The 27236-nt window shown below is 45.7% G+C and overlaps 1 protein-coding gene across 5 annotated transcripts in view; it reads left to right on the forward strand.

Moving 5' to 3' along the window:
- Positions 1-26650, forward strand: part of ANKRD13A (ankyrin repeat domain 13A) — a 35697-nt gene extending 9047 nt beyond the window's left edge. For 3 of the 5 annotated variants that reach the window (XM_081836529.1, XM_081836530.1, XM_081836532.1), the window contains 12 exons: positions 997-1042; positions 1896-2042; positions 4143-4338; positions 5135-5201; positions 6517-6598; positions 9886-9947; positions 11656-11786; positions 20568-20725; positions 20918-21031; positions 22276-22427; positions 23418-23485; positions 24865-26650. In XM_081836529.1, coding sequence (XP_081692655.1) covers positions 997-1042; positions 1896-2042; positions 4143-4338; positions 5135-5201; positions 6517-6598; positions 9886-9947; positions 11656-11786; positions 20568-20725; positions 20918-21031; positions 22276-22427; positions 23418-23485; positions 24865-25054 — 1413 coding nt within the window. In that variant the 3' untranslated portion in view covers positions 25055-26650. Of the gene's footprint in view, positions 1-996; positions 1043-1895; positions 2043-4142; positions 4339-5134; positions 5202-6516; positions 6599-9885; positions 9948-11655; positions 11787-20567; positions 20726-20917; positions 21032-21664; positions 22009-22275; positions 22428-23417; positions 23486-24864 lie in introns of those variants that run through there. The other 2 variants (XM_081836531.1, XM_081836533.1) reach the window with 2 other exon arrangements.
- The last annotated feature ends 586 nt before the right edge of the window (positions 26651-27236 follow it).

Consider the following 27236-nt stretch of genomic DNA (forward strand, 5'->3'; position numbering starts at 1 on the left):
GTTCTTACATTCCAGGTTCCTATGCAATATTTTTCTTTACAGCATTGGACTTTCCTTTCGCTTCCAGGCATAACCGCAACTGAGCGTCCTTTCGGCTTTGGCCCAGCCGCTTCATCAGCTCTGAATCTACTTGTACTTGTCCTCCGCTCTTCCTCAGTAGCATGTTGGACGCCTTCCAACCTGAGGGGCTCATCTTCCAGTGTCATAACTTTTATATGCCTGTTGCCTTTGTCCATGGAGTTTTCTTGGCAGGGATACTGGAGTGGCTTGCCGGTTCCTGCTCCAGGTGGATCACGTTTGGTCAAAACTCTCCACTATGACCTGTCCATCTTGGGTGGCCCTGCACGGCATAGCTCATAGCTTCTCTGAGTTATTCAAGCCCCTTCACCATGGCAAGGCAGTGATCCATGAAGGGGACTTCTGAGTAGATGTACATAAAATTGTGCTCAAGGTTATGAAGTGGGGTGTTGCGGTCATTGGAGGAACACAGTGAAAAGAACAGCAGATGCCTAATACTTCTGTCTAATGTCTTCATGCAACAGCAGCGGGGAACCTTCGGTCACTGGCCTTACTGGGCCCTCCTGACCTCTCCACTTGGCCAAGCCATACCCACCTGCTGCCATATATGAGATCGGTTGTGGGTCTTATAAAATCATGGCTGGTGAAAGCGCTTTGAAGCCTCAGCTATTGGCTGATTGTTGAAGCTTCAAATGACAGGGATTTTTGCAAGCCTCAAAGATCAGCGGGTGGTAAGAGCTTAAAGAGCACCCAGAACAGCCAATCGCCTGCTGTTCATCTGTGTGTTGACCAAGTTCTCTTTATGAAACCACTTAATGATGTGGCCACTTCATCATCATGAGGCCTGCAGGCTGCAAGTTCCATGCCATTTGTGCAATATTGCATTCATTTCATTTTAAAGTAACACATTGGATTTTATAGGCCCTACCCCAGTCTGAATCACACATCACAACTGTGCTCTTTTCCCTCCTCCAACAGACACCAGATTTTTATGTGGAAATGAAATGGGAATTCACCAGTTGGGGTACGTTCAAATTAAATTTCCTTCTCTTTTCTTTGAGGCTGTGTATTTCCTTTTGTGTTCAGCTCACTCTTACTGGGACTTGCTTGTTTTCAGTTATGTTGCACTATGTCTATGTGTCTGTCCTGCCAAAACTCCCTAAGAGCCCCCAAAGGGTCTGTGTTTAACCTGAGTGCACATATACAAACCACATGCTAGATAGTGAACCACAAGAGGTGAGAGCATCTTCCCTACAAGGAAAGGCTATATCAGGGATGAGGAACATGCTGCTCTGCACACCCTGTTGGGCTACAGCTCCTGTTCTCCTGGCCCTTGCCAAGGCTGGCTGCTGGTGGTGGGAGTTGGGAGTCCAGCAGCATCTGGAGGGACTGCAGGGTCCTCTCCTGCCCGCCTGCCGCCACCCAGTTTAGGAAAAAGCGTGATTGGAAAGGGGCCTGCCAGATGTTTGTGAGTTCATGGGCGGTGCTGAGAGATTTTCCTTCCTTGTAATATTAGAACTTGGGGTGGGGTCCTCTAATGAAACTGATAGGGAGGAGATTCTGGACAGCTGAGAGAAAAGTCTGCAAAATGCAGATTTATTGTTTGGAATTGGATGCTGTGAGACAGCTAGCTACTGGGTTACGCGAATAGCGGTAAGTTTTGACATGCAGCAGCTCGTCATGATCTTCCTGAAGCCTTGCTCTCTCCCAGGGCTGTGATGCAGGTGGGATTCCTGGGACTCTCCAGGAGGCCAGTCCTGGAAGCAGAAGGCCAGACTCTGGGCCACGGGTTTGACCTCACAGGGGACCTTGGGCATTGGTGTCTTCTTTTGCAAAAGGTACTTTTCTTTTCTCTCCCTTTCTCCAACTACCAACAGTTCCGCTGGTTTCCAGAGTTTGCCCCAGCGATGTTTGCCGCATCTGGAAGAGCGGTGCAAAGCTGCGAGTTGACATCACACTGCTGGGATTTGAGAACATGAGCTGGGAACGAGGGAAGCGCAGTCTGATCTTCAGGGGGGAAGAAGGTAGGCAGAGAGGGCGACAGGGCTTGCAGGCTGGGCAAGAGGTGGGGCATTTCCATCAGTCAGAGGCACGACCAGCAGTGAACCCAGCAGTCTGTTGGAGGCAGAAAGTAAGGCTGCAATCCTAATAACCCCACTGAGTTCAATAGGGCTTACTCCTGAGTAAACATAGTTAGGATTGTGCTGTGAGTTGTGCAGGAAGACAGTCTCTCTGCAGTGGGGCAGGTAGAGGTGGAGTACATGGCCTCCGTGATAATGTTTGGGTTTTCCCCCCAAAGGCTAAGAGTGCAACATGCATTTCTGGATTGACACCCAGGTGATGCCTCTTGCTCAGTAAAGCAAAAAGGCCTAACTGAAAACCTTTGTTTGTTTACAAAGCCCAGGAAATGGTGTTTTCATTCCACTTGAAGAAGGGCTCTGCAAAATTCAGAAACTTGCAGAGCCCTTCACCTACCTGAGTTGGCTCCATTAATGTCACCTGACCACATTAGGCCTTTACTATCCTTTGGGCACCCATTCTTGGCTATCACTGTCCTTGGTTATTGTTATTGGTCTACAGAGGAGTAAGCAGAATGTGCCTTGCAATGCTTCAGCTTCCCCAAGCTGTTGGGTTAAACAGTTCATAATGTTTTTTACTTATTCATTTATTTGTTGCATTTACCGTATTTTTCGTCCCATAGGACGCTCCGTCCCATAGGACGCACCTAGTTTTTTTTGGGGGGGGGGGAAATAAAGGAAAAAAAAATTCCTTTATTTCCCCCCCAAAAGCAGGTCGGGGAAACCGAACCAGGTCGAGGAACGGCGCTGCGCCTCCCTGCTGTCCCCCGAGCTTGTGGGGCTGGCTGATGTCTGCCTCAGGCGGCAAGCTGCTATCCGCAGCATGGGGAGCCCTGCGGGGAACTCCTGCAGGGCTCCCCACGCTGCGGATGTCTGCCCGGCGCACGGTGCGCTCTGCTTCAGGGCGCCCTGCCTGAGGGTCGGCAGACTGCTATCCGCAGCGTGGGGAGCCCTGCGGGGAACTCCTGCAGGGCTCCCCACGCTGCGGATGTCTGCCCGGCGCATGGGGCGCTCTGCTTCAGGGTGCCCCGCCTGCTGGGCGGCAGGCTGCTATCCGCAGCGTGGGGAGCCCTGCGAAGAACTCCCACAGGGCTGCCTAGGCTGCGGATGTGTTCCCGAAGCGCCGGGCGCTCTGCTTTCAGCGCGCCCAGTGTTCCAGGAAGCAGGCTACTATCCGCAGCCTAGACAGCCCTGTGGGAACTCCCACAGGGCTTCCTAGGCTGCGGATGTCTTCCTGAAGCCTGGAGAGCGAGAGGGGTCGGTGCGCATCGACCCCTCTCGCTCTCCAAGCTTCAGCGAAAGCCTGCATTCGCCCCATAGGATGCACCCAGATTTCCCCTTCATTTTTGGAGGGGAAAAAGTGCGTCCTATAGGGCGAAAAATACGGTATATGCCACCTTTTCCTCCAAGGAGCTCAAGGTGGTGTACATGGTTCTCCCCTTCCTCATTTAGTCCCCACAACAACCCTGTAAGGTAGATTAGTCTGAGAGGCAAGGAATGGCCCAAGTTCATGTAGAGAGCTTCATGGCTGAGTGGGAATTTGAACCCTGGCTTGTCCCAGGGCCTAGTCAGACACTCCAAACTCCATCCCACACTGGCTCTCTGCCAAAAAAAAGACACACTCAAAGTGATGCACAGTAATATTATTTTGTTGAAAAAATAATAATCCAAAAGTATAAAGGAAAACATCAACCTTATACCATTTTAAACCCAGCAATCAGTTTAAAAACCAGGTGCTGCCTTCACACTTGGGAGTAGCTGCTCTTCCCCCAATGGATATCAATCCTGATATCCCCAGAAGGTGAGTGAGTGAGCAGGCCATGCCTTGTCCCTAAAAGCTCGTCAGGTGGGCGAGGGAACTCACAGGAACTTCAACTTTTTGCTCTGCACCTGAACTCTTCAGTTGTGACTCCTGAGCCCTCTGTCTCTTGCTGAGCCTGTCATGTTACTTGCCCAAATAAAGATCACTCTCTTACTCCCAAGTAAGGGCCTTTGTGTGCATGTGCTGGCCAGGAGCCCAGAAAAGCATCTTCCTCCTCTCTCCAGATACTGGGAACTGGGCAGAGCTGATCGAGGTGAACCACGATGAGAAGGTGGTTGCCACAGAGCGCTTTGAGATCACCCAGCAAATCAAGCGCCTGACCTTGGACTCCATGACCCCGAAGACCAAGGAGGTGGAGAGGCGGCTCACCTCTCCCATCATCAGCACTTCCCTGGACACGAGGAACATTGCCTTTGAAAGGTGAGGAGGAGGAGGAGGAGGCCAGAGCTCTCAGGCTCTCCTTTGCCCTTTGGGAGGGAGGGACAAGGCTCAAGTTTGGGTCTCCAGCAGCTGTTCCCCAAGCAGCCTTGCCCAGCCTGGTGCCCTCCAGACATTTTGAACTGCAATGGCACCCCCATAAGTAAGGCTGCCTGGTTGGCTACCCCTCCCTAGATCTCACAAAGCCCCAGTTTCAGAGTCTGGCACAGGGAGAGGAGGCATCCAGAGCTCCCCAACCCCTGTCTCTCCCCATATCCAAAGCCTCTGAGGAGGTGGAGGAAGCCTTCCCCTCTTCTCTCTCTCTCTCTCTCTCTCTCTCTCTCTCTCTCTCTCTCATCCTTATAAGAAACTATGCCAAGGCCACCATGGAGTGGTAATGGGCTCCCCTAGGTGCACGGGGGGCTAGTGGGAGTTTGAGTTGCTTCCTGGTTCTTTCCTTAAAGAGGTGGGTAGTGAATGTATGTATGTATGTATGTATGTATGTATGTATGTATGTATGTATGTATTTATATCTGTCTATCTGTCTGTCTGTCTGTCTGTCTTTCACATTTATATGCTGCTTTTTCTCCCAAGGTGCTCAAGTCCATGGTTCTCCTCCATGTACATGCTACCTCCATGTACATCATGCAACACCTCCACCTGGCACCCTCTTGGCTAGTTAACACTAACAGAGTCAGTTCTTGAGTTACAAACCCAATGGTCCTTGCTGTTGCACTTCCAACAGCCAGTTTGTAAAGGCAGAAGCACAGATTCTTTGATAGCCTCCTGTCTCTTGCAGAAATACGTCTGGCTTCTGGGTCTGGAGAACTGAGAAGAGTGAATTGGTGAGCGATTATGATGCAAAGGTCAGTTGTTGCTCTTGTACTGATGTCCCTTTTCCCTGACAGCTCAGCATTTTAAGATTTCTCCAGGCGTTGCCCACAAATCTCCCCCTTCCACAGAGCTTTAATTTGCAGCCATGAGGACTTGACACCTGATGAAAAGTGCATGCAACCTGAAAACCTTTGCTTCTGATTCGGAAGAGTGGCATGAATGAGGTTCACAAGGCCTCAGATGGTCTGGGAAAAGCAAACACCAAATAATGGGCTTCATTGTCTCACAGTGTAAGCATGTACAGCTATCTGACAAAAACATGGATTGGCAGTGTGCTCATGACAAGCAAAAGACAGGGTGAAATGAGCCTCTGGAACTCTCTGGGACCAGTTTCAGTGGCTTTAAGAAGAAATGTCCATTGGCAGCTTTAGGCAACATTCTAGAGAAATGCAGCCTCCATGTCAAGAGGCTCTAAATAGATTGGACAAGTTCACAAAGGAGAAGGCTATCCATGACGTTGTTTATTTGGAGGCAGTAAATGCTTCTGAATGCCAGTTGCTGGAAGCCACGGGGGGGGGGGGGGCTCATGGCTTGCGTCCTGCGCTGTGGGCTTCCCCTTGAGGTGCCTGGTTGACCACTGTGAGAACAGGAGGCTGCACTGGGTGGGCCCCGGTTGGCCTGACCCAGCAGGGCTGTTATGCTCTTAGGTGGTTTTGATGATGGGATGTCTCTGAGAGGCATCAAGTGTTCCTCTTACACTATGAAGTTCTGCTTGAGAACTTAATGAGAGGTGTTTTGGCCTGCTGCTTTCAAAGGACGCAGTGGGCCTTTGGTACGGCTGTGGAGGTTCTTATGCAATTTTCCTTTTTTTTCCTACCAGAATTACAGACACTCCAAATGACACAGGCTAGCTGCACCCTCCAAAGAGCTTACTGTGCATATTATATATTGAGATGTTGTTGTTATTATTAAAATTTCTATACTGTGGATCACAGGGCAGTTTACAAAAATGCATCCTATAGTAGCAAACAAAAACAGTACTCCCCCTCAGAGTTTAAACGGCCACAGATAGTTTAATAAGCCAAAGGTGATAGGGAAGAGGAATGCTTTATGTAAGGAAGGCGCCAGGTGAGCCTCCCTGGGGAGACCCTTCCACAAGAGGAGCCCTAATGAGATGCTTTAGCTGGCCAAGAGATGGTGCTTTGGCACCTTTGTGTTGGGAACTGGGGTAGGATGAGGATGGGTTGGGACCCTCCTTGTCAGTTACCCCATAGCCGCTTCTGTGGGGGTTTCCAGAACTAGCTGGGCTCTCTGCATCTCTCCCTCCTCCTCCTTGTTTCCCTCAAGGTCTATACGGCCAACAACGTGAATGTTGTGACCAAGATCAGAACAGAGCACTTGACAGAAGAAGAGAAGAGGAGATACAAAGGTAATTTGGTCCTGTGGGAGGAGAGGGCCGAGGTTGATCACCCTCCTGCAGGCAAGGCATCTTTGATTCTGAGCCCAGACATTACGACCCAATTCCTTGGTGACGGCTTGGCCAAAATTCAGTCCCCTGCAAAATGCAATGTGTTCACAGGCATGCTGCTGCTGCTCTATAATTCAGGAGGCTGGGAGGGCTGTGGGAAGAACAGCTGGTCTGTTTTGGGGCTCTGTTTTAAGCAGGGCCTGCTGCTGTTTCATGCGGCTTTGGGATGAGCTGGAAGTCATTTTTTTTTAATGATATTTATTAAAGTTTCAAGAATTACAAAAAGAAAAAATGAACATACCACGTTAGACAAAAACCAAGCGACACACCACAATATAAAAAGGGGGGAAAAACAGAAAAATAAAACCCATTAAACTAAAACAAAATTAGAAAAAAGAAAAAGCATCAAATCTCCTTTCTATTCTTTCATTAGCTTGTTTGCTTGACCTCCTCACACCTCCCTTTTTTGTATTCTAGGTCGATTATCTATTTCAGCAAATCCTTTCCCTCTTTTAAAATTATTGTCCTGTAAATTGTCTTAATATAATGTAATTTTACTTTTCCTCCTTTCACCAATTAACAGTCAGTAATTCCCAAATCCTTTATATCATTCCTGCTAAAATCATATATTATTATTCTAACATCCTTCTAACAAATATTAATTTTACAATGTTTCTGTAGATAGTCTTTAAATTTCCTCCAGTCTTCCTCCACCGACTCTTCTCCCTGGTCTCGGATTCTGCCAGTCATTTCCGCCAATTCCATATAGTCCATCACCTTCATCTGCCATTCTTCCCGGGTGGGTAGATCTTGTGTCTTCCAATACTTTTCAATAAGTATTCTTGCTGCTGTTGTAGCATACATAAAGAAAGTTCTGTCCTTCTTTGGCACCAATTGGCCGACCATGCCCAGGAGAAAGGCCTCTGGTTTCTTCAGAAAGGTATATTTAAATACCTTTTTCATTTCATTATAGATCATCTCCCAGAAGGTCTTAATCCTTGGGCACGTCCACCAAAGGTGAAAGAATGTACCTTCAGTCTTGTTACATTTCCAACATTTATTATCGGGCAGATGATAGATTTTTGCAAGCTTGACTGGTGTCATGTACCACCTGTATATCATTTTCATTATATTCTCTCTTAAGGCATTACATGCCGTAAACTTCATACCTGTGGTCCATAACTGTTCCCAGTCAGCCATCATAATATTATGTCCAACGTCTTGTGCCCATTTAATCATAACAGATTTCACCGTTTCATCCTGAGTATTCCATTTCAACCGCAGGTTATACATTCTTGACAAGTTCTTAATTTTAGGATCTAGCAATTCTGTTTCCAATTTTGATTTTTCCACCCGGAAACCAATTTTTTTGTCCAAATTATATGCCTCCATTATCTGGTAATAATGAAGCCAATCTCGCACCCTATTTTTTTAGTTTTTCAAAACTCTGCAATTTTAGTCTGTCTCCCTCTTGTTCCAAAATTTCCCAATATTTCGGCCATTTGGCCTCCATACTGAGCTTTTTCTGAGCCTTTGCTTCCATTGGTGACAGCCACCTTGGAGTTTTATTTTCAAGCAAGTCCTTATATCTTATCCAAACATTAAACAGTGCTTTTCTGACAATATGGTTTTTAAACGCTTTATGTGCTTTGACCTTATCATACCACAAATATGCATGCCACCCAAAAACATTGTTAAAACCTTCTAAATCCAACACGTCAGTGTTCTCAAGAAGCATCCATTCTCTCAGCCAGCAAAATGCGGCTGATTCATAATAAAGTTTTAAGTCCGGCAGGGCAAATCCCCCTCTTTCTTTAGCATCAGTTAATATCTTGAATTTTATTCAAGGTTTCTTGCCCTGCCAGACAAATCTAGAAATATATCTCTGCCACTTCTTGAAACACTCCATTTTATCCAAAATTTGCAATGTTTGAAACAAAAAGAACAGTGTGGGTATCCTCTAAGGATATCCTTAGAGTCAGAACAGTGTGGGTATCCTCTAAGGATATCTGGAGTTGTAAACGGTTTAGAAAAGGGCCACCCAAATGATCAAGAGGATGGAGCAATTCCCCTGTGAGGAAAGACTGCAGTATTTGGGACTTCTTAGCTTAGAGAAAAGGCGAGTCAAGAGTTTATAAAAGTATGCATGGCATGCAGAAAGTGGATAGAGAAATTTATTTCTACCTGTCTCCTAACACTAGAACTCGGGGACGTCAATGATTCAGGATGGAAGATTCAGGACAGAGAAAAGAAAGTCCTCCTTCACACAGTGCATAGTTAAACTGTGGGACTCGCTCCCACAGGAGGCAGCAATGGTCACCTTGGATAGCTGTAAAAGAGGATTAGACAAATTCATGGAGGAGGAGAGGGCTAGTGAGGGCTACCAGTCATGATGGCTGTCTCAGCCTCCATAGTCGGAGGCTGCAATGCTTCTCCATAGCAGTTGCTGGAAATCACAAGAGGGGAGAAGGCTCTTGTGCTTGAATCCTAGTGGCTGGTTTCCCACAGGCATCTGGTTGGCCCCTGTGAGAACAGGACGCCTGTCTAGGTGAGCCACTGGCCAGATCCAGCAAGCTCTTTGTATTTTTTTATGTTCTTACCAGCCTCGCACAAGTGGTGGAGGCAATCTGTTGCTGGCTGTTTTGCAGAATTGCAACTGCCAATTTTGCCCATTACTTCCTGACATTTTATTTTGGATCCTTTAAGGCAGGCTTTGCCAACCTAGAGCCCTCCAGTTGTTTGGGGCTACAACTTCCACCAGCCCCAGTTGGCATGGCTGTCAATAATAATCCGAAAAGCGTGGAGGGCACCAGGTTGACAAGGACTGCGTCAAGACCCACTTTGCACCCAAGATTTCTGAGCTGCCAGCGCTGCCACAAGAAGTGACTCTTCAGCTCAAGTCATGTGTTAAAGTGACAGAATCATTTGTTACAGAGTCCATGTATGTTAGATTCCATCACAAACCAGTTTACTGTGCATATTTAAGGCAGAGGGAGAGTCATTTTCCCATGATCCTCGCACACTGGAAAGGATGTGAGATTCCTCTCCATTTTCCAGTCCTGCCCTCCAAGAGTAGATCCAGGAGATCCAATGGGGGCGTCTCCAGCTCTTGCATTGGGGCTGTGGGGAGAGTCCCTTTTGAAAGGCCAGCCTTGTTCATGCTTCCCAGTGGGAAGGTTTTAGCATGACATGGGGGGCTGACAGAGATAACACTGCAATTGTGCTTCCTCCCCCGCCCTTTCCTCCAGCTGACAGAAACCCCTTTGAATCCTTTTTGGGAACCATCGAGCATGAGTATGGAGCACAACAGGTGAGCAAAATGCATTGTCTTTTTTTACATTTTGATGGTTTAAATCTTTTACTGGAAAACTGCTAACAGTACAATTGAAAATACATAAAGAAAGACAAAGGAAAATGAATAAAAGTAAGGGAGCAAAGTAGGGCTCATGCTGCAAATTTAATACAAAACAAATTTCTTATGAGAAAATTTTATATTTCATGATGTCGTCCAAGAGAAGAGGTTTGTGCATCTGGGTTTGAAACATGAGGGGAAGTCCCTCTAGGCAGCCTAGAAGTGTTCTGGATCCTCTACCCCTCTGGAACCATGAAGTGTTATTTTTTCTGCAACAGCCAAGGAACTCCTGTTTTTATACCACAGAGATAGGAGCAAAATGTATTTTGAGGCTGATCTCTTCAGCAAAAGAGGACTCCTCTATTATTTACTCACTGTCCCACATTTCAACCTCCTGGTTCCTCAACTGGCTAGCATTAAAAAATGCAAGAATAAAACAGCACAGTATGTTGCTGGTTTAAAAATAAATACCGTATTTTTTGCTCTATAAGACTTACTTTTTCCCTCCTAAAAAGTAAGGGGAAATGTGTGTGCGTCTTATGGAGCGAATGCAGGCTGCACAGCTATCCCAGAAGCCAGAACAGCAAGAGGGATCGCTGCACAGCGAAAGCAGTAATCCCTCTTGCTATTCTGGCTTCTTGTTTTCCTCCTCCAAAAACTCGGTGCGTCTTGTGGTCTGGTGCGTCTTATAGAGCGAAAAATATGGTAATAAACATGGACTTAAAAGCAGGAGTTGGCCTGAGCTCCTTCCCAGCAGCTTGTGTTATTTTCTCACGGTTAGGCCAGGGGTGGAGAAAGGGATCCGAGCAACTTTGATAGGTGGGCAGGACCACCTGTATGTCAATAAGCTGATGTCATAATGACATCATTATGTAATTACGTTAGGTTGTTAGTGCCTGCCAAACTTCAAAGGAGAAGCCTCATTTGAAGATGGGCTCCCTGTAATGCTGATCAGCTGAGAGGCCTGCCCTGAACTTGGAAGCTGAGGGCTTTGCATTGAAAGACCCCTTTTGGCCCAGCCATGTAGGGCGGAAGGCAGAAGCCTGACAGGCCTCATTTGGCCTCAGGGCTGGAGGTGCCCCACGCCTTACTAATCAGAGCAAGCAAGGGGACCGACCAAGATGCTCTGCCTTCAACTCCTCAAAATATAAATTCGTGTAAATGTAAAGCAAATAAATGTTGGAAGTCCTCTGGTGAAAGGCCAGCACTTTATTTCATTTATATTCCACCTTTCTCCCGTGGTGCTAAAGGTGGTGCACATGTGCACATAGTTCTCCTCATTTTCTCCTCACAACAACCCTGTGAGGTAGGTGAAGCTGAGGGTGAGTGACCGGTCTGAGGATTTGAACCCTGGTCTCCCAGGTCCTAGTCTAACACGGTCCACTGCACCCCCACTGACTGTCTTCCTTCAGATACCTTCATGTTTCCCTGTGCCGATCCTGCCCTCTGTTTTTGCCTGATGAGCCAACTCACTTTGAGGCCAAATCCCCCTCTCTCCCTCTGAGCAGCTGACCTGCTGAGTTGGGAAGCCTTGGCCCACTGCGACTGATCTCCTGGGCTTCTGTTTTGGGAACACCATTGGCTTTTGAGGCAACCTGGACAGATAGCCCAGAGTTTCTGCCAAGCCTTGCTGGTCACCCACCTTGTGCTCTTCTCTTTCCCCCAGGACCTCACGACAGAATACGCCACAACCAACAACCCTACAGCCATCACTCCTGAGGAATATTTCAACCCTCAGTTTGACCTGAAAGACAGAGATATCGGGAGACCCAAAGAAGTGACCATCCGGACTCAGAAGTAAAGCTACTACTCTGTTGAACGTCCTGTTATCTTTGATTCAGTTTCCCCTCCCTTTCTCTTGCGCCCCAGCTTGAAAATCCTGCACTCTGTTTCTCTCTGGAGGAACAGATGCTCCCTGCAGAAGTCAGGCCCACTCCCTGCTGCACCATGAGTTGCTGCTGGAGCAACCTCGCAGCACTTGATTTGAGCCTGCACTGAGCCCCAGCACCCATTCAGTGAGAGCCCTTCACAGCATGGTCCCCAGGAACCTGGAAGTCAGAGAAGTTTTCCAGGATAACTCAAGCCACAGCACCTTTTATTTTAGAAATCCTCCACCAACTGCAGCTGGGGGGCCTCCATTAGAAGCCCAACATCTCCCCAAAATCTTGCTTGCTTTGTGTAAGGATGTCATTTCCCCCGGTGCAGAAGCATTAGCGATGCTTGCTTTTTGTCCAAACTCTGTGTGGCCAACCCCAACCTCTCCACCAAGTCCAAGTCTGTGGATGTTTCCGAATCTATGAGGGCGTGCACTGATTCTCTGCGCCCATCTGGGAGCTGTAGTACGACACGGCCTGCGCATCTTGAGCGAGCTGACTTCTCACCCTCCCACTCTCTTTTTTATAAAATGATATTTATTAGAAGTTTCCAAAATTACAGAGAAAGAAAAAAGAAGAAAGCAACAACAAAAGAAAATTTTCAAAGCATATATAACAATACTTAAAAAGGGGGGGAAAGAAAAAAACATAAAAATCAATACAACAATAACAATAAAAACACAATATTCCATATCTTTATCTTTCATTAACTTGTTTCATCAACCTCCTCACACCTCCCTTTTTGTATTCTAGTTTAGTTATTTATTTCAGCAAATTCTTTCCATCCTTCTCAATTTTTTAAATAGTTTGTCTTAACAGTCTAACCTATTAATTAACTCAGCAAATCCTTTCCATCTTTCACTATATTCTGTCATTCAGTTTACCTTAGTTTATTTTAACCTTATCTTCCCAAAAATACCTTAAGACTTAAAACTTAATATTTATTTATACATAATTCCTTATAACATTTCTGCTAAAGCCAAATATTTTCTTTTTTTTTTTAAATAATTTTTATTAATTTTCATAAAACAGAAAACACAAAATTAAACAAACAAACAAATAATACATGACTTCCCCATGCCTCCCCTTCCCTGCACCCCTGTGTCCAAAATTTTTAGCAATCCTTCATTCCTTTTCAAAATTTGATTTCCTTCATGATTTTCTTAACTTAAATATTTCCAACTATAATTCTCTAATTCTTAACCCTTGACATTTTATCAGTCCGAAATTTTGCAACAGTTCTTAAGATATGATTTAAATTTTTTCCAGTCCTCTTCCACCGTCTCCTTCCTCTGATCACGGATTCTGCCGGTCATCTCTGCCAGTCCCATAAATTCAGTCACCTTCGTCTGCCATTCTTCCAGAGTAGGTAGTTCTTGCATCTTCCAATACTTTGCTAGGAGTATTCTTGCTGCTGTAGTTGCATACATAAAAAAGATCTTATCTTTTTTTGGTACCAATTGGCCGACCATGCCCAAGAGAAAAGCCTCCGGTTTTTTTACAAATGTCCACTTAAGGACTTTCTTAATTTCATTATAGATCATTTCCCAGTAGGCTTTAACCTTTGGGCAGGTCCACCAAAGATGATAAAAAGTTCCTTCACATTCATTACATTTCCAGCATTTGTTACTGGGCAAATGATATATCTTTGCAAGCTTGACTGGAGTCATGTACCATCTATAGATCATTTTCATTATGTTTTCTTTCAAGGCACTACATGCCGTAAATTTAAGTCCTGTGGTCCATAACTGTTCCCAGTCAGCAAACATAATATCATGACCTAAGTCTTGTGCCCATTTAATCATTGCTGATTTAACTGTTTCATCCTGTGTATTCCATTTCAGCAACAAGTTATACATTTTAGACAAATTCTTAGTATTGGTCTCTAACAGTTCTGTTTCCAATTTCGACCTCTCTTTCTGAAATCCTAGTTTCTTGTCCTGCTTAAAAGTTTCATTTATCTGATAGTAATGTAACCAGTCTCGAACTTTGGATTTTAATTTCTCAAAGCTCTGTAATTTAACTTTTTCACCATCATATTCTATAATTTCACTATATTTTGGCCAATTAGAGTCCATGTTAAGTTTTTTTACCGCTCTAGCTTCCATTGGTGACAACCATCTGGGTGTTTTATTTTCCAACAAATCCTTATATCGATTCCAAACATTATATAAAGCTTTCCTGACAATATGATTTTTAAAACCTTTGTATATCTTTGCCTTGTCATACCATAGATATGCATGCCAGCCAAAATTGTTATCATACCCTTCCAAGTCTAAAATATCTGTGTCTTCAAGAAGTAGCCATTGCTTCAACCAGCAAAAAGCTGCTGCTTCATAATAAAGTCTTAAGTCCGGCAGCGCAAAACCCCCCCTTTCTTTTGCATCAGTTAAAATCTTAAATTTTATTCTGGGTTTTTTGCCCTGCCAGACAAATTTAGATATATCTTTCTGCCACTTCTTGAAACAATCCATCTTGTCTATAATTTGCAATGTCTGGAACAGAAACAACAATCTCGGCAATACATTCATCTTAATAACAGCAATTCGGCCTAACAAGGATAATCTCAATCTAGACCATGTGTCAAGATCTTTCTTCACTTCTAACCAACATTTCTCATAATTGTCTTTAAACAGGTTCATATTTTTGGATGTTAAATTCACCCCCAGATATTTCACCTTTTTTGTTATCTCCAAACCAGTTTCCCTTTGAAAGCTATCTTTTTCCCCCATCGTTAGATTTTTTTCCAGTACCTTTGTCTTTTGCTTATTTAGTTTAAAACCAGCCACTTGACCAAATATTTCAATTAATTCTAAAACTCTTTTTGTACTGACTTCTGGCTGTTGTAATGTCAAAACTAGGTCGTCTGCAAATGCTCTTAACTTATATTGTTTAGCTCCGAGGTGTATTCCTTCAACCAGCTGATCCCTTCTAATCATATTCAACAACACCTCCAGGACCGATATGAATAATAGAGGGGATATTGGGCAACCCTGTCGTGTCCCTTTTTCTATTGAGATTTCATCCATAACAACACCATTCACAATTAATTTAGCTTTTTGCTCTGAATATATTGCACCTATACCGTTTTCAAAACTTTGGCCTACCCCCATCCCATGGAGATTCTTCCTCATAAAACTCCAAGAAATATTGTCAAAGGCTTTCTCTGCGTCCACAAAAATCAATACTGCTTTTCTATTTAAATCAGTCTCCAATAGTTCCAAAATGTCTATAATATTCCTTACATTCTCTGACATATGTCTCCCTGGGAGAAAGCCTGTTTGGTCTTTCTGAATCTCCTCTACCAACACTTTTTTAAATCTTTTTGCTAAAATGTCTGCAAAAATTTTATAATCCACATTTAAGAGTGATATAGGGCGGTAGTTCTTAACTTGATGTTTCTCAGTTTCTGTCTTCGGTATAAGTGAAATGAATGCTTCTTTCCACGATTCGGGAGCCTTTTTCCCCTCCAAGATTTGGTTACACACTTCTTTCAATGGTTGTATTAACCATTCCTTCATTGCTTTATAGTATCTCGCCGTCAGTCCATCTGGCCCTGGTGATTTTCCCAATTGCATATTCTGGATGGCACCCTCAATTTCCTGGTTCGTGATTTTTTCATTTAAAGTCCTTTTATTTTTTTCCGAGATCTTTGATAATCCATATTTTTTAATAAATTCTTCTATCTCTTGCTCGTCTTTCGGCCCTTGTGCGTATAATTTCTTGAAGAAACTTTGGAAACAATTACTGATTTCATTTGGTTTATTTACAAATTTCCCCTCTACTTCAAGGGACGTCACAGTATTCAACTTTTGCCTCTTTTTCAATTGCCATGACAGCAATTTCCCACATTTATCTGCTGATTCAAAAGTTTTTTGCCTCATTTGTTTTATTTTCCATTCTATTTCTTGGTTCATCAGTTCCATGTATTGGGTCTGGTAATATTTTATTTCTCTTAAAATCTCCTGGGATTTTGGTTTTGACCTCAGTTTCTTCTCTCCTTCTTTCATCTGATTCCAGATTTTTTCTTTCTTCTCATTTTGTTGTTTCCTTTTTATCGAATTTTGTTGAATTAGAAAACCACGCATGACAGCCTTACTTGCGTCCCATATTATTCTTCTTTCCAGATCTGTTCTAAGGTTTATTTCAAAGTAGTCTTTCAGAGTTTTTTGGGCCTTTTTTAAAATTTCTTCATCTCTAAAAAGGGTGTCATTCATTCTCCATCTGAAAGTTCCAGCTGTTGTCAATTTCATTTCCATCTTTACTGCATTATGATCAGAGCAGGTTTTTGGGCAGATTTCTGTATTTTTAACCCTTGGTGCCAGATTGCTAGAGATCCATATTTGGTCAATCCTGGTCCATGTCATTTTAGCTTCAGAGAAGAAGGTCCCCTCCCTTTCCAGAGGGTTCCTTGTTCTCCAAATGTCAATCAAGTCCATTGTGTCAGTCAGTTCAAAAAAGGTCTTTGGTAGTCTCCCATCCTTAGAGATTACTTGTCTTTGAGCTTTGTCCATATTTGTGGAGACGACTCCATTCATATCGCCCATCATTATTATTTTATGGTCCATAAAGTCCGTTAATGTCTCATGCAACTTCTTGAAAAATTCAGCCTTCCCCTCATTAGGTGCATAAATTCCTACAATCAAAATTTTTTCTCCTTGTATTTGAATTTCCACTGCCAGAAACCTTCCTTGTTCATCTTTAAAAATCATTTTTGGTTCCCATTTTTCCTTAACATAGATCACGACTCCTCTTTTCTTAACTTTATCTGAGGAAATAAATTCCAGTCCTAATCTTTTATTTATCAAGAGTTTTCTATGTATTCTGGCAATGTGAGTTTCTTGCAGACATATTATGTCCAGTTGCTCTTTCTTTAATATATGAAAGACTTGGGTCCTTTTTCGGGGATGGTTCAGGCCGTTGCAGTTCCAACTCAGGAGTTGCAGAGACATTTTTGTTACTGGGTGTCTTTTCCCCCAACCGCTCCAAGTTCTTGTTCCTGATCAGTCGGTGCTGGGTTCAGTCCAAATGATAAATTTGCAATATCTGGTATTTCTCCCTCAGTCACAGTTCCTTTTTGAAAATCCTCGAAGTTTCTCTCCAAAAAGTGTTCCTTGTCTTGAATTGTTTTTATTTTAATTTTCTTCCCTTTGAAGTTAAAGGACAACCCTTGTGGGAACTCCCATCTGAATGGAGTATTGTTTTTTTTCAGCAAATCCACTAAATCTTTAAATTGAGTCCTCACCTCCAAAAAATATTTAGGGATATCTTTATAGATCTGTATTTGAGAATTCTTGATAATCAATGCCTTCTGGAAATGTAGGTTCAATATTTTATCTCTTTCTTCCTTGGATCTTAAGGTGATTAGGCAATCCCTTGGTTTCTTGCCTTGCTTTCTGCCAATCCGGAAGGCTGTAGTTATTACGAATTCATCTTCTTCTCCTTCTAGTTCATCAGTCCAAAATTCCTGAAATTTATCTGTGAGAAATTCCCCAAGGTTGCCCTCTTCCTCCTCTGGTACCAATCTCAATTTCAGATTTTTGCCTTTCCTCTCCAGTTCCATAAGAGCTAAGGTTGCATCATGTTCATGTACCTTCTTTGCAATAGGTACATATTTTCCCTTGACTTCCTCGGCAGTAATTTTAGCAGATTCAGCTATTTTCCTTGTTTCGGTACTTTCTTGTATCAAACGATTTATAGACTCTGTGTTAGACGATATAGTCGTTGTGTTCAAGTCGAGTCTTGTTGTTAATTCTGTCAACTTCTTGGAGTTTTCTGTAGATTGCTTAGTGAGTACTTCCAAAGATTGATTTATTTTGAGCAGTGCCTGTGTCATAGAATCCATTGATGCTGTTGTTACTCTCTCTTGTCCAGCTGCTGCTCCTGATATAGAGGTTCTTTTCTGAGCCTGCTTTTGAGCTTGCTTTGTTTTACTTCTTGTTGATATTTCATCAAGTGGCGTGCTCATAACTCAAGGTCGTTCTCACAGGAAAGTTACAAGTGGAAAATCCCAGTTCTTTACTTCAATGCTGCAGCCTCTCTTTTAGTCCTCTAGAGGGGGAAATTGTATCCAAGCCGGAATAACAAAGAAACAGTGAAGCAAGTAGCCATACAATGTCCCAAAGCAAATAAAATTCTACCCAAAGTCTTACTTTGTTGCAATTTAAAAATCTGGATCTACTAAGTAAGGTCCCGTTATTATGTTCCAGATATACTCTTACTTTGTATCCACAGTCCTCTCTTTTTGACAGTTCGTTTCAAGCGCTCTCCGTTCAGGCAGCCTGATCAAAGGTATCGGCAGCAGAGAGTTTCCGTTCGCAATTTACTTCTTCTAGCGGTTTAAATTGAGCCAATTTTTCCTTCCCCCCTACTCCCGCTTCGTGGGGGGAAGGTCCTTTCAATGTCGGGGTTTAGCAAAGTTCAAACAAGACGTTCCTTTTAAATACAGCAAGTTTTTTTCATTGCTGCGTTAATCGTGCAGTTCCGGGAGGCTGACTTCCTTAATTTTTGCCTTTCCCGTTTTCGGCCAAATCTTCTTAAAAATAGTCCGTTTTTAATATTTTGTAATTCCTACTCACAGGTTTGTTGCCAATCGGTAATTTCAGGAAGGAATCGGCGCTCTCCGTCAATGGCGACGCGGCTTCACTCCACGAGCTGGGTTGCGATCCTCAGCACCGCACTCACTCCCGATGCCGCTCCGGAGCCTTTAAAAAGACTCCTTTGCGATACCGGGGGGTGCAAAGGTGCCCACCGAATCTCCTTGTCCACAGGCTTCTGCGCCTGTGATTTTAGGGGTCCCCCGCTCGCCGTAGCGGGTCAGACCCGAACTCGTGAAGCAGTCCTGCCTCGGAGCTCGAGGCAAAGACCGCCATTAAGACGCTGGCGCCGACCGGAAGTTAAAGCCAAATATTTTCATTCCAACATTTTTCCTAATACTCATTAATTTTACACTAATTCCCAAAATAAATTTTTAAAAGTTTTCTTCCAATCTTCCTCCAGCGTCTATTCTTCCTGGTCTCGGGTTATGTCAGTCCTTACTGTCCATTCCATCTAGTCCATCAACCTGGTAATCTTATATCCGAGGCTCTTAAGTCTTTTCCATGTCCCTTCTGCAGCTCTTCTTCTTGTTTGTACTTGCACTTTACCTTGTCTTTTGTAGATCTCTTTCTTAATTTCTTTCCTTTCTCATTAAGGAGTAGGTCTCAGGGATGTTCCAACTCAAAAATATCTCCATCTCTCCTCAGCAGATCGGCCCATTCCCCACAGTCCCATTCTCCACAGTCAACAGTGTAGTCCAAAAAATATTTAAAAGCATGTTTCAAAGTCCCTCCAAACTTAAGGGGCCCCACAACTCCAGACCCCCCCTGGCCCACTTCAAATTCAGCCTTCGACAACAATAGCTTATGCTCCTGTAGGGCCTCGGGCCTCTCCATTTGTGTTACTTGAGGTTCAACAGCAGCCTCCTCCATTATCTTCTGCGTTTGCACTTGCTCTATCAAAACAGATTCCTGAGTTGGCTCCTGGATGGTTTCTGTATATATATTCACTGTTTGTCCAAAGTTACTGACTGCAACAGTCATCAAATCCATCTTCTCATGCATCTGCTCCAACAAAGCGCTTGTCTTGCAAAAAGCAAGCACCAAAACTTCTTCCAAACACATTTTTGTTCAAGGTCACAGTCTGGTCCCACGATCCTAATCTCCACAGCTGTAAAATCCCCAGAACGACTCCAGCAACAATTTAGCAAGCTCCCTCTAGAGGAGGCAATTTCTATTTGTATCCATCTTTTAAAAGCAGATCCAACAAAGAAAAATTACTTTCATTTTTCGGATTTTTTGTTTCTTTTAAATGTAAAAGGCAACATTGGAATCAATTTGTTTCTCTTCTTCAACTAACTGTCAAAAGATGTTCCATTCACAGTCAATGAACTTCACCAAAAGTCTCCGTCTCTGACACCCCGTTCCCAGGTTTGAGACAGTGGAAATTTATCTTTCTTTACTCTCTCTCCTGCAGGCTTGAACAGTCAAATTTCCCCTCTTTACTCCTGCTTCCAAGAGGGGTTTAGATGATCAAAACAGGAGGAATTAAAAACCTTTATGTACAACTTTCCAGACTTTGGCTTGCACGATTTTTGCTTCAGACTATTTACAAAAGCGGAAGGCGGACTTCCTGTTTAGAACCTTCCCGCTGAGTGCCACATTAAAGTGTTTCTTAGCCCAATTTTCCATTCTACTCACGGGTACTTGTTTAGAGTCCAATTGTCCCCAGGAAAAAGTCAGTGCTCTCCGGCAACGGCTGTGCGGCTTCACTCCGTAAAAATAGCGGTCGATTCAAAACACTGCGCCGCTCACCCCACGTCGCTTCAGGTCCCCGAAAAAGGGGTTTCCTTGTGTGTAGGGGGGGGCGCTCCTAGTGTCAGCCAATCCCACGTTCCCAGGCTTCCTCCGCCTGGGATTTTTAAAGGGTCTCCGCCTTCGCCGCGGTGGCAAGACCCAATTTTCGCGGAGCGGGTTCCTTTGGATCAGAGGAATTCCGCCATTGCCGATGGCGCTAACCCAGAAGTCCCTCACCCTCCCACTCTCTGCTAGCTCCTTATCAACATTGCATTCTGTGTCAGAGAGAGGGGGAGGAGGACTGCTTACTGACTCATGCTGTATTTCTCTACTTGGGGCAGATGTGTTTATGACACTTTCATCTCTGGTAGGTTTAAAGCCAACTTGTGGATGTCCGAACAGTTTCCCCTCTCCCTTGTGGAGCAGGTCACCCCCATTGTGGACTTGATGGCCAGAACCAGTGCACATTTTGCTCAACTCAAAGACTTCATCACCTTGGACTTTCCTCCTGGATTTCCAGTTAAAATCGGTATGACCCTTTTTGTGCTGGTGCTTCCCTCTTCCTGCCCCCTACCTGCCACCATGTTCAAGACATCAACTCCCTCCCCCCTTGAACGGTGTTTCTTGTCTTGGGGCACCTTCAAAGCAAACTGTGGTGATGAGGATAACTGGTGACCTTGCTCAACCTCTCCTGTCCCTCTTCCCTTCCCCCAAACTGCAGAGATCCCATTGTTCCACATCCTCAATGCTCGCATTACTTTTGGGAATGTGAACGGCTGCAGCACAGCAGAAGAGGCGTCTCCCCAGGCTTCAGATGGGGCACAGCAGCCATCTGGTGAGAGAGCTGCTCCAGGGTTTGAGGGAGGAACTCAAGTAAGAGGAACCCTTTGGTTTCCAGATTGGGATATTCCTCTGGGAGACTCTGTGACAGTCAGATTTAAGTGGACAAAATGTGTGGACCTCTTTGCTCCTGGTTGCGCCTTCACACAGGCTGAATTATGCAAGATATCTCCTTCATTTTTATATATTTAAAACCCACTTTTCACCTGAGATCATCTCCCAAAGCATTGTGCAGCAGAGGGATAGACAGTGCCATCTTCCCCAATGTGTGGTCCTCTAGGTGTTTATGGATCCCTTATTATGTTCACTGCACAACAAATTAAAATGCTCAACGCAATAACGCATCCTTCACAAACTGGTTGCAAACTCCACCTTCCATCAGCCCCAGCCAATATGGCCAGCAGTCAGAGATGGCAAGAATCCAGCAACATCTGGAGAGCCACCATGTTGTGGAAGTCTCTCCTATTTTCTGAATTCTCATGGGGTGTACCACTGGATAGACCAGTTCAGTGGCCCTATTATTTGATTCTGCACTACTGTTAAATAGAGCAGTGGACATTGTATGCTCACCTGGTTGCCATGATAGAGGTGAAAAGGTGTTCCCTGCTTTCCCTATTTGTCATTCAAGATATGTCCAGAGCCCTGGAGCTTTGCATACTGATGGTGCCGTGCTCCCAAACTCCTAATGGCCATTCCCAGGAGCTTCATATAGATACTGGATAGCAGTGGGTACCAAATAGTGCCCCTTGGAGTTGAAGAGCACTCCTCCAGTGTTTCTGCACCTTCTGCCGTCGTCCACTCCCCTTGATATCCATGCCACAGAAGCTATCTAGGAAGATGCCGCAGTCAGCGGTATTGAAGGTCGCTGAGAGATCAAGGAACGGCCCCTCTCCTGACATGGGCCATCCACCAGGGCAACCAAGGCTGATTCCATCCAGGGTTGGAGGAGGAGCAAAGACTGTGGCGTGTTAGTCTGTATCCTTTTAATGGGGGACACCCAGGACTGACCCTGGGGCATCCTTTGTGCCAAGCAGGTGCTCCGCCTGAGCTGTGGGCCCATCGTCAGCATCTTCACTCTTGGGCTAACCCATTTTTCACCCTAAGAGAGAATTACATCCTTAAGCCAGCAAGCCAAATGAAATAATACTGCTACACCTCTGCTTTCTGCTTTATGGGCTTTCTGCCAATCCCTGGGGTTAATGCTTGGTGTCCTTTTTCCACCCCACATGGCTACTCCAGCCTCTGCCTTTGTGGTCGACCAGTCCGTCTTTGAGATCCCTAAATCCTATCACATTCAGGACGATGGCAGGAATGTCCGGGTGCAGGATGAAGACAACGAGATCATGCAGTTTGCTATCCAGCAGAGCCTGATGGAGTCTGGCCAGAACAGAGTGAGCCCCCCTTGCTCAGGGATCTTTTCCCATTCCCTTACCTCACACCCCTGGCCAACTTCTCATGAGCTTGGACGGCCTTGCTGAGCTTTGCCCCTGCTCTTTTCTCACGCTGCAGAAGGGGCCGCTGAGGAGGCGGAGTTGGGACAGCAGCATAGTGGGAGAATTCTTGTGTGAAATAATCAGAGCACAGGAAAGGCCAGGGGATCAGACGATGCATGTGAACCATGTTCCCCAACCTCCAAGGAAGGAGAGTCCACCACTTTCTGAGGGAGTCTGTTGCATCCTGGGAATGCAACAATGCATGTCAAAAAGAACTCAAGAAGCTGCTTTATACCGAGACCACTGGTCTCTCCTGGAGATGGAGAGCCTGTGGCCCTCTGGATGTTGCAGGACCACCACTCCCATTGGCCATGCTAGCGGTGGATGATGGGACCTGGCATTCAACAGTTTCTGGTGGGCCACAGGTTCCTCATCACTGGCCTACACTGACTGGCAGCAGCTCTGGTTTCAGTCAGGTCTCCTTCCCCAGCCCTGTCTACGATGTCAGGGATAAAACCCAGAACCCTCTGCATGTCAAATATGTGCTCTGCCACTGAGCTGAGGGCAGTATTAGATCTCCATTTTAGGAGAGATCCACCAAGCTCCTTCATGTGTTTGCTTTTTGGCAACCACTGGAGACTTTAAAAAACCCACAGCAAAACCACTGAGGCTTTCATGTTTAATGTTGCTACTTTTAAGGATTGTTTGGCTTCTGAATTAACATGCTAGTTTAATGCTAGTGTTTTACTATTATCACATCTTGCCGTGTTTAGTTTTTTAGATTGGTTTGTTCTGAGTTTTTGTAAGTCACTTTAATGCATCCAATAGAAAAGTGGGTTAGAAAAGATATCAATGGTATTAAACCCCCAGCACCAGCCGCTTCTGCATGATGTGTGAGTGTGCGTCTCAAATTGTCACTGGTATTAACTGCTCTGGTGTCTTTCTCAGGAGGCTTTGGGACCAGACTTGAATGGGGCTGTCTCTTACTCACAGGACCTCAACCTTCAGTATCAAAGGTAATATTCCTTCTTGCTAAACATGAGGAGTTACTCACCACCAGGTGCTAGGAAGCTGAGCCCCATCCAGGGTTTACTGTAGAGCAGGGAGGAGGAACCAGAGGAATCTGTTCTTAAACTCCAGCTCCCATCATCCCTGACCACGTCCTCCTGACTGGATCTGATGGGAGTTGGATTCCCAGCAACAGCTGGAGAGCTCTAGGTGTTCCCCAGCCTCTGTTGCTAGTGACAGGGAGTATCTCACGCTCCCTTGCCTGGCCTTCCCATGCAGGAGCTCCCATCTCCCAGGGGTTTCTGGTGGGAGAGGGATGGAATACGTGGAAAGTGCAGGAGTAGAGCAGGGCTGCTAAGTGCTTTTCACCAACTCCGCTGCAGCTGCTCATAGCAGGGGTGGGTGGCCCTTTCGAAGTTGGGGACCACATTCCCTTGTGGGAAGGTGATCAGAGGCCACATATCAACAACCCTGAGTGGACCCAAAGCAAGAAGTGTGTGCGACAGCCCTGGTTCATTCACCCACCCATTCTCTCTCTCTCTCTCTCATTCACCATCTGCCCATCATTAGCTGATTCCCCCCCTTTCCAGGCCTCAGAGGGACCACGTAAAAGGAGGGGGCATTACGGTCTTAGTTCAGGCTGAGCCTGTCGTCACTCCTTTTCTGTGTAGCTTCTGCAGCATCTTCTGCCTTTTCTGTTTGTGGGTGGGAGACTTTTATGAACATCCGAAGCGCCTGCTGGATCAAGCCAAGGGGGACCCATCTAGTCCAGCACCCTGTCCTCAGGGTGGCCAACCAGATGCCTGCGGGAAACCAGCAAGCAGGACCTGAACCAAAGAGCAGGGCACCTCTCCCTCTTGTGGCTTCCAGCAAGTGGTGTTCAGAAGTGTAGCTGCCTCACCTCCAGCCGTGGTGGCAGAGCAGAGCCATCCTGGCTAGTGGCGGCCGATAGCCTTCTCCTTCATGCATTGGTCTAACCCTCGTTTAAAGCCATTCCGGCCTCCTTTCCTTCCATGAAAATTGAGTATGTGAGAGTGAGAAACACAAAAGTCGCCCACAAAGGGCGGTGGGGAGGATGAATATACATCCTAAGCACCTGCGCATCATTCGGCTGGTCCAGTTACGTTCCCTGCAAACACTGACGACCTGGGAGGGGGTGTGGAGGCATAGCAGCTTCCTGGCAAGACCCAGGCATTTCCTTGCTGTGACTCTAGCTCTCACAGCTGTTCCAGCAGGTCCTTGATGCCTCTGCTCGGGAGCGTTGCTCTCCATGCCTTGGGGGGAGGGGGGGCTTTGCCCCAGAAAAGCAGGGGGTGTTAGGAAAGCAGGCTCTGTGTTGGGCAGCTGGTTAAAAGTGTTTCACTCCATCTCTCTTCCTCTCCCCCAGGGCTTTGCAGGAAAGCTTCTTGGCTACTCCAGCCTCCACCTCTCTGCAGGAGTCTTCCAGTTTCGATCGGGACCTGCGCCTGGCTATGGAGCTTTCCGTTCGGGAGCAGCAGGACCTGGAGCTGCGGCGGCAGGAGGAGGAGGAGGCAGAGCTGCAGCGAGCTCTCCAGCGCTCCCTCCTTGACAAATAGGCAGGCGGGCGGAGCTCCCGCAACCCTCTCTCTGTCTCTCAAAGCAAAAGGAAGAGCCTAATCCTTTCTCAGTGCTGAGAAGCACATGGGCTCAGCTGCCCAGGGCTGGCTGCACCTTGCGCCAGGCTACAAAGGTCCCTTGTGGGGACAATTTGCGGCAGATCTACAGGAGCTGTCCCCACCTCTCAAGCCTCATTCTCCTTTTGTGTGCTCTGAACTTTGGACTTAAAAGACGAACTCCTTGGGCTGCCTTCAACTTTTTTCTGAAAAGGGGGGGGGCACTTTGGCTAGTGTCCAGCACTGCAGGCAACTTGCCCTGTTTGAGGAAGGTTTGTGTGAGCATCATCTCATTGCCGGTCAAAGACACAGCAAGTCCTCCAGGTTGTCTTTGAATCCAGTGAACAGCAGCCACTGTCTGTTGGGGACAGTGCCATCAGCATCCTTACCTTAACCTGGCACCCTCCAGGTATGGGGAAGGATGCTCTAGGCATAATGCCCTATTTCCTTCCAGCCTTTAACACTATCTCAACCCCAGCTGTTTGCCACTCCAGTGGGCACAAGACCTTCTGTCCCACACAAGTGCTTTATAAGGGTCTTTGTGTGTATAGGAGTGTTTGGGTTTTTTTAAAAAAGAAAAAATGGGAATTGAGGGAAACTTAACTCAGTACCCAATTCCCCATATTAAAAGGGAGAAAGGGACTGCTGTAAAGCAGGTTCTCTTGACCAAAAGGGAAACTCATGTTGCCTTCTTATAGTGCATATTATCTCCCTTTCCTCTAGAAAGTGTTTTTTGTCTGTTTTAAGATTAGTACAATTCTTAAAGCAGGTGCCATGGGGAATAGGAGCAGCATAGGAGTAAATTTTGCCTGTTTTTCTGTTGCCTGCAGACCATGTGGCCTTAGCTAGCAATAAACACAGGGGAGGGGGCTGGGGGTCAGGGCGAGGCAGCAGTGCCACCACCTCCTCCCTCTCCAGAGGCACAGAGGGGCTGGGTAGCAAGCGAAGAGGTGAGCTGGCTCCACCTCCTTCAAACGTTGTTTCAGAAACTGGCAGGAGGGAAGCAAATGTGAAGCCACAGCACAGGAAGTCCCTCAGAGCAGCAGCCTTTGCCAAGGCGGTGCCGTCCAACTATTTGATAGTACAACTCCTGGGTGGGGAGTGGGGGGCTAGCCAGCAGAGCTGTGGGATGCTTTGGCTAATGGGGGGGGGTCATCCAAAACATTGGAGGGCACAGGCTGGGGAAGGCTGCCTTGTCTTGGTTGGCAGACACGTCCCTGGGCTTTCAGGTGGGACCAGCTGCAGGGCTAATCTTTGCTCACCTCCCCTTGGGGGGGAGGGCAGCCTCTCCAAATGTACCAGTTGCAAGTTCTGCCTGACTTCATTTAATCTTCACTCTTAACTGAATCTGTCTCAAGGCCCCGAAGGGAAGGGAATCTCTATAAAGCACTCCAGAAGAAAGGTAGTTGCAGTTTCTGGGTGTGCTGTGATGGGGCAAGCCGGGGGGTGGGTGGACAACTCTGGGATTGTCGTTGTAACCAGGACAGAAATATGCAGCTAAGTTTCACATGAAAATAAAAGGAATCCTTTTGAAGAGGGCCTTGATGGGTATTGTGGATTCTTTCAGTGCTTGCAAGGAGGTAACTGGGAATCAGCCCTCTTGCTACAAGGAAGCCTTTTCTTGTTTTTGCTCTGGGACATTTGTGGCAAGCGGACTGTCCTCTCTGTGTCATTGTGCCAGTGGCCCATTGAGTCCAAGATAATGTAAATTATCTCCTCACCAGAGCCCTTCTTGCAGCTCTCAGAAAGTTAGCTTGCTGTTGTCGAGCTGATGGCCAAAGTAAAAACACACCAATTGGCAGGAATGTTAGCTTACCCCTTTTAGTAATTCAGATCTTGCCCTTTTATAGAGCTTCAAAGGCAGGAGACTGCAATACATGAGAGGCTTCCTAGAAAAAGATGGTCCTTATTTAAACCTTTGTTCATAGAATATTGCTTCTTAATACCACTGCAGGCTTAAAAGCAACTTATCTTGCTCAGCAGGCACCTGTAAGTATAACAGACCTCCCCCTTTAGAATAGTTTTCTTGTCTATCCCGAAGTTTAAACCAAAATCAATGCTCCTAATTCCTTGTTTAATCCTTGCATCTTCTTGCAACCCCAAAGGAAGGGGAACAAGACACACT

This window comes from Podarcis erhardii (assembly GCF_964252035.2).
Source record: "Podarcis erhardii genome assembly, chromosome: 13".
NCBI lineage: Eukaryota > Metazoa > Chordata > Lepidosauria > Squamata > Lacertidae > Podarcis > Podarcis erhardii.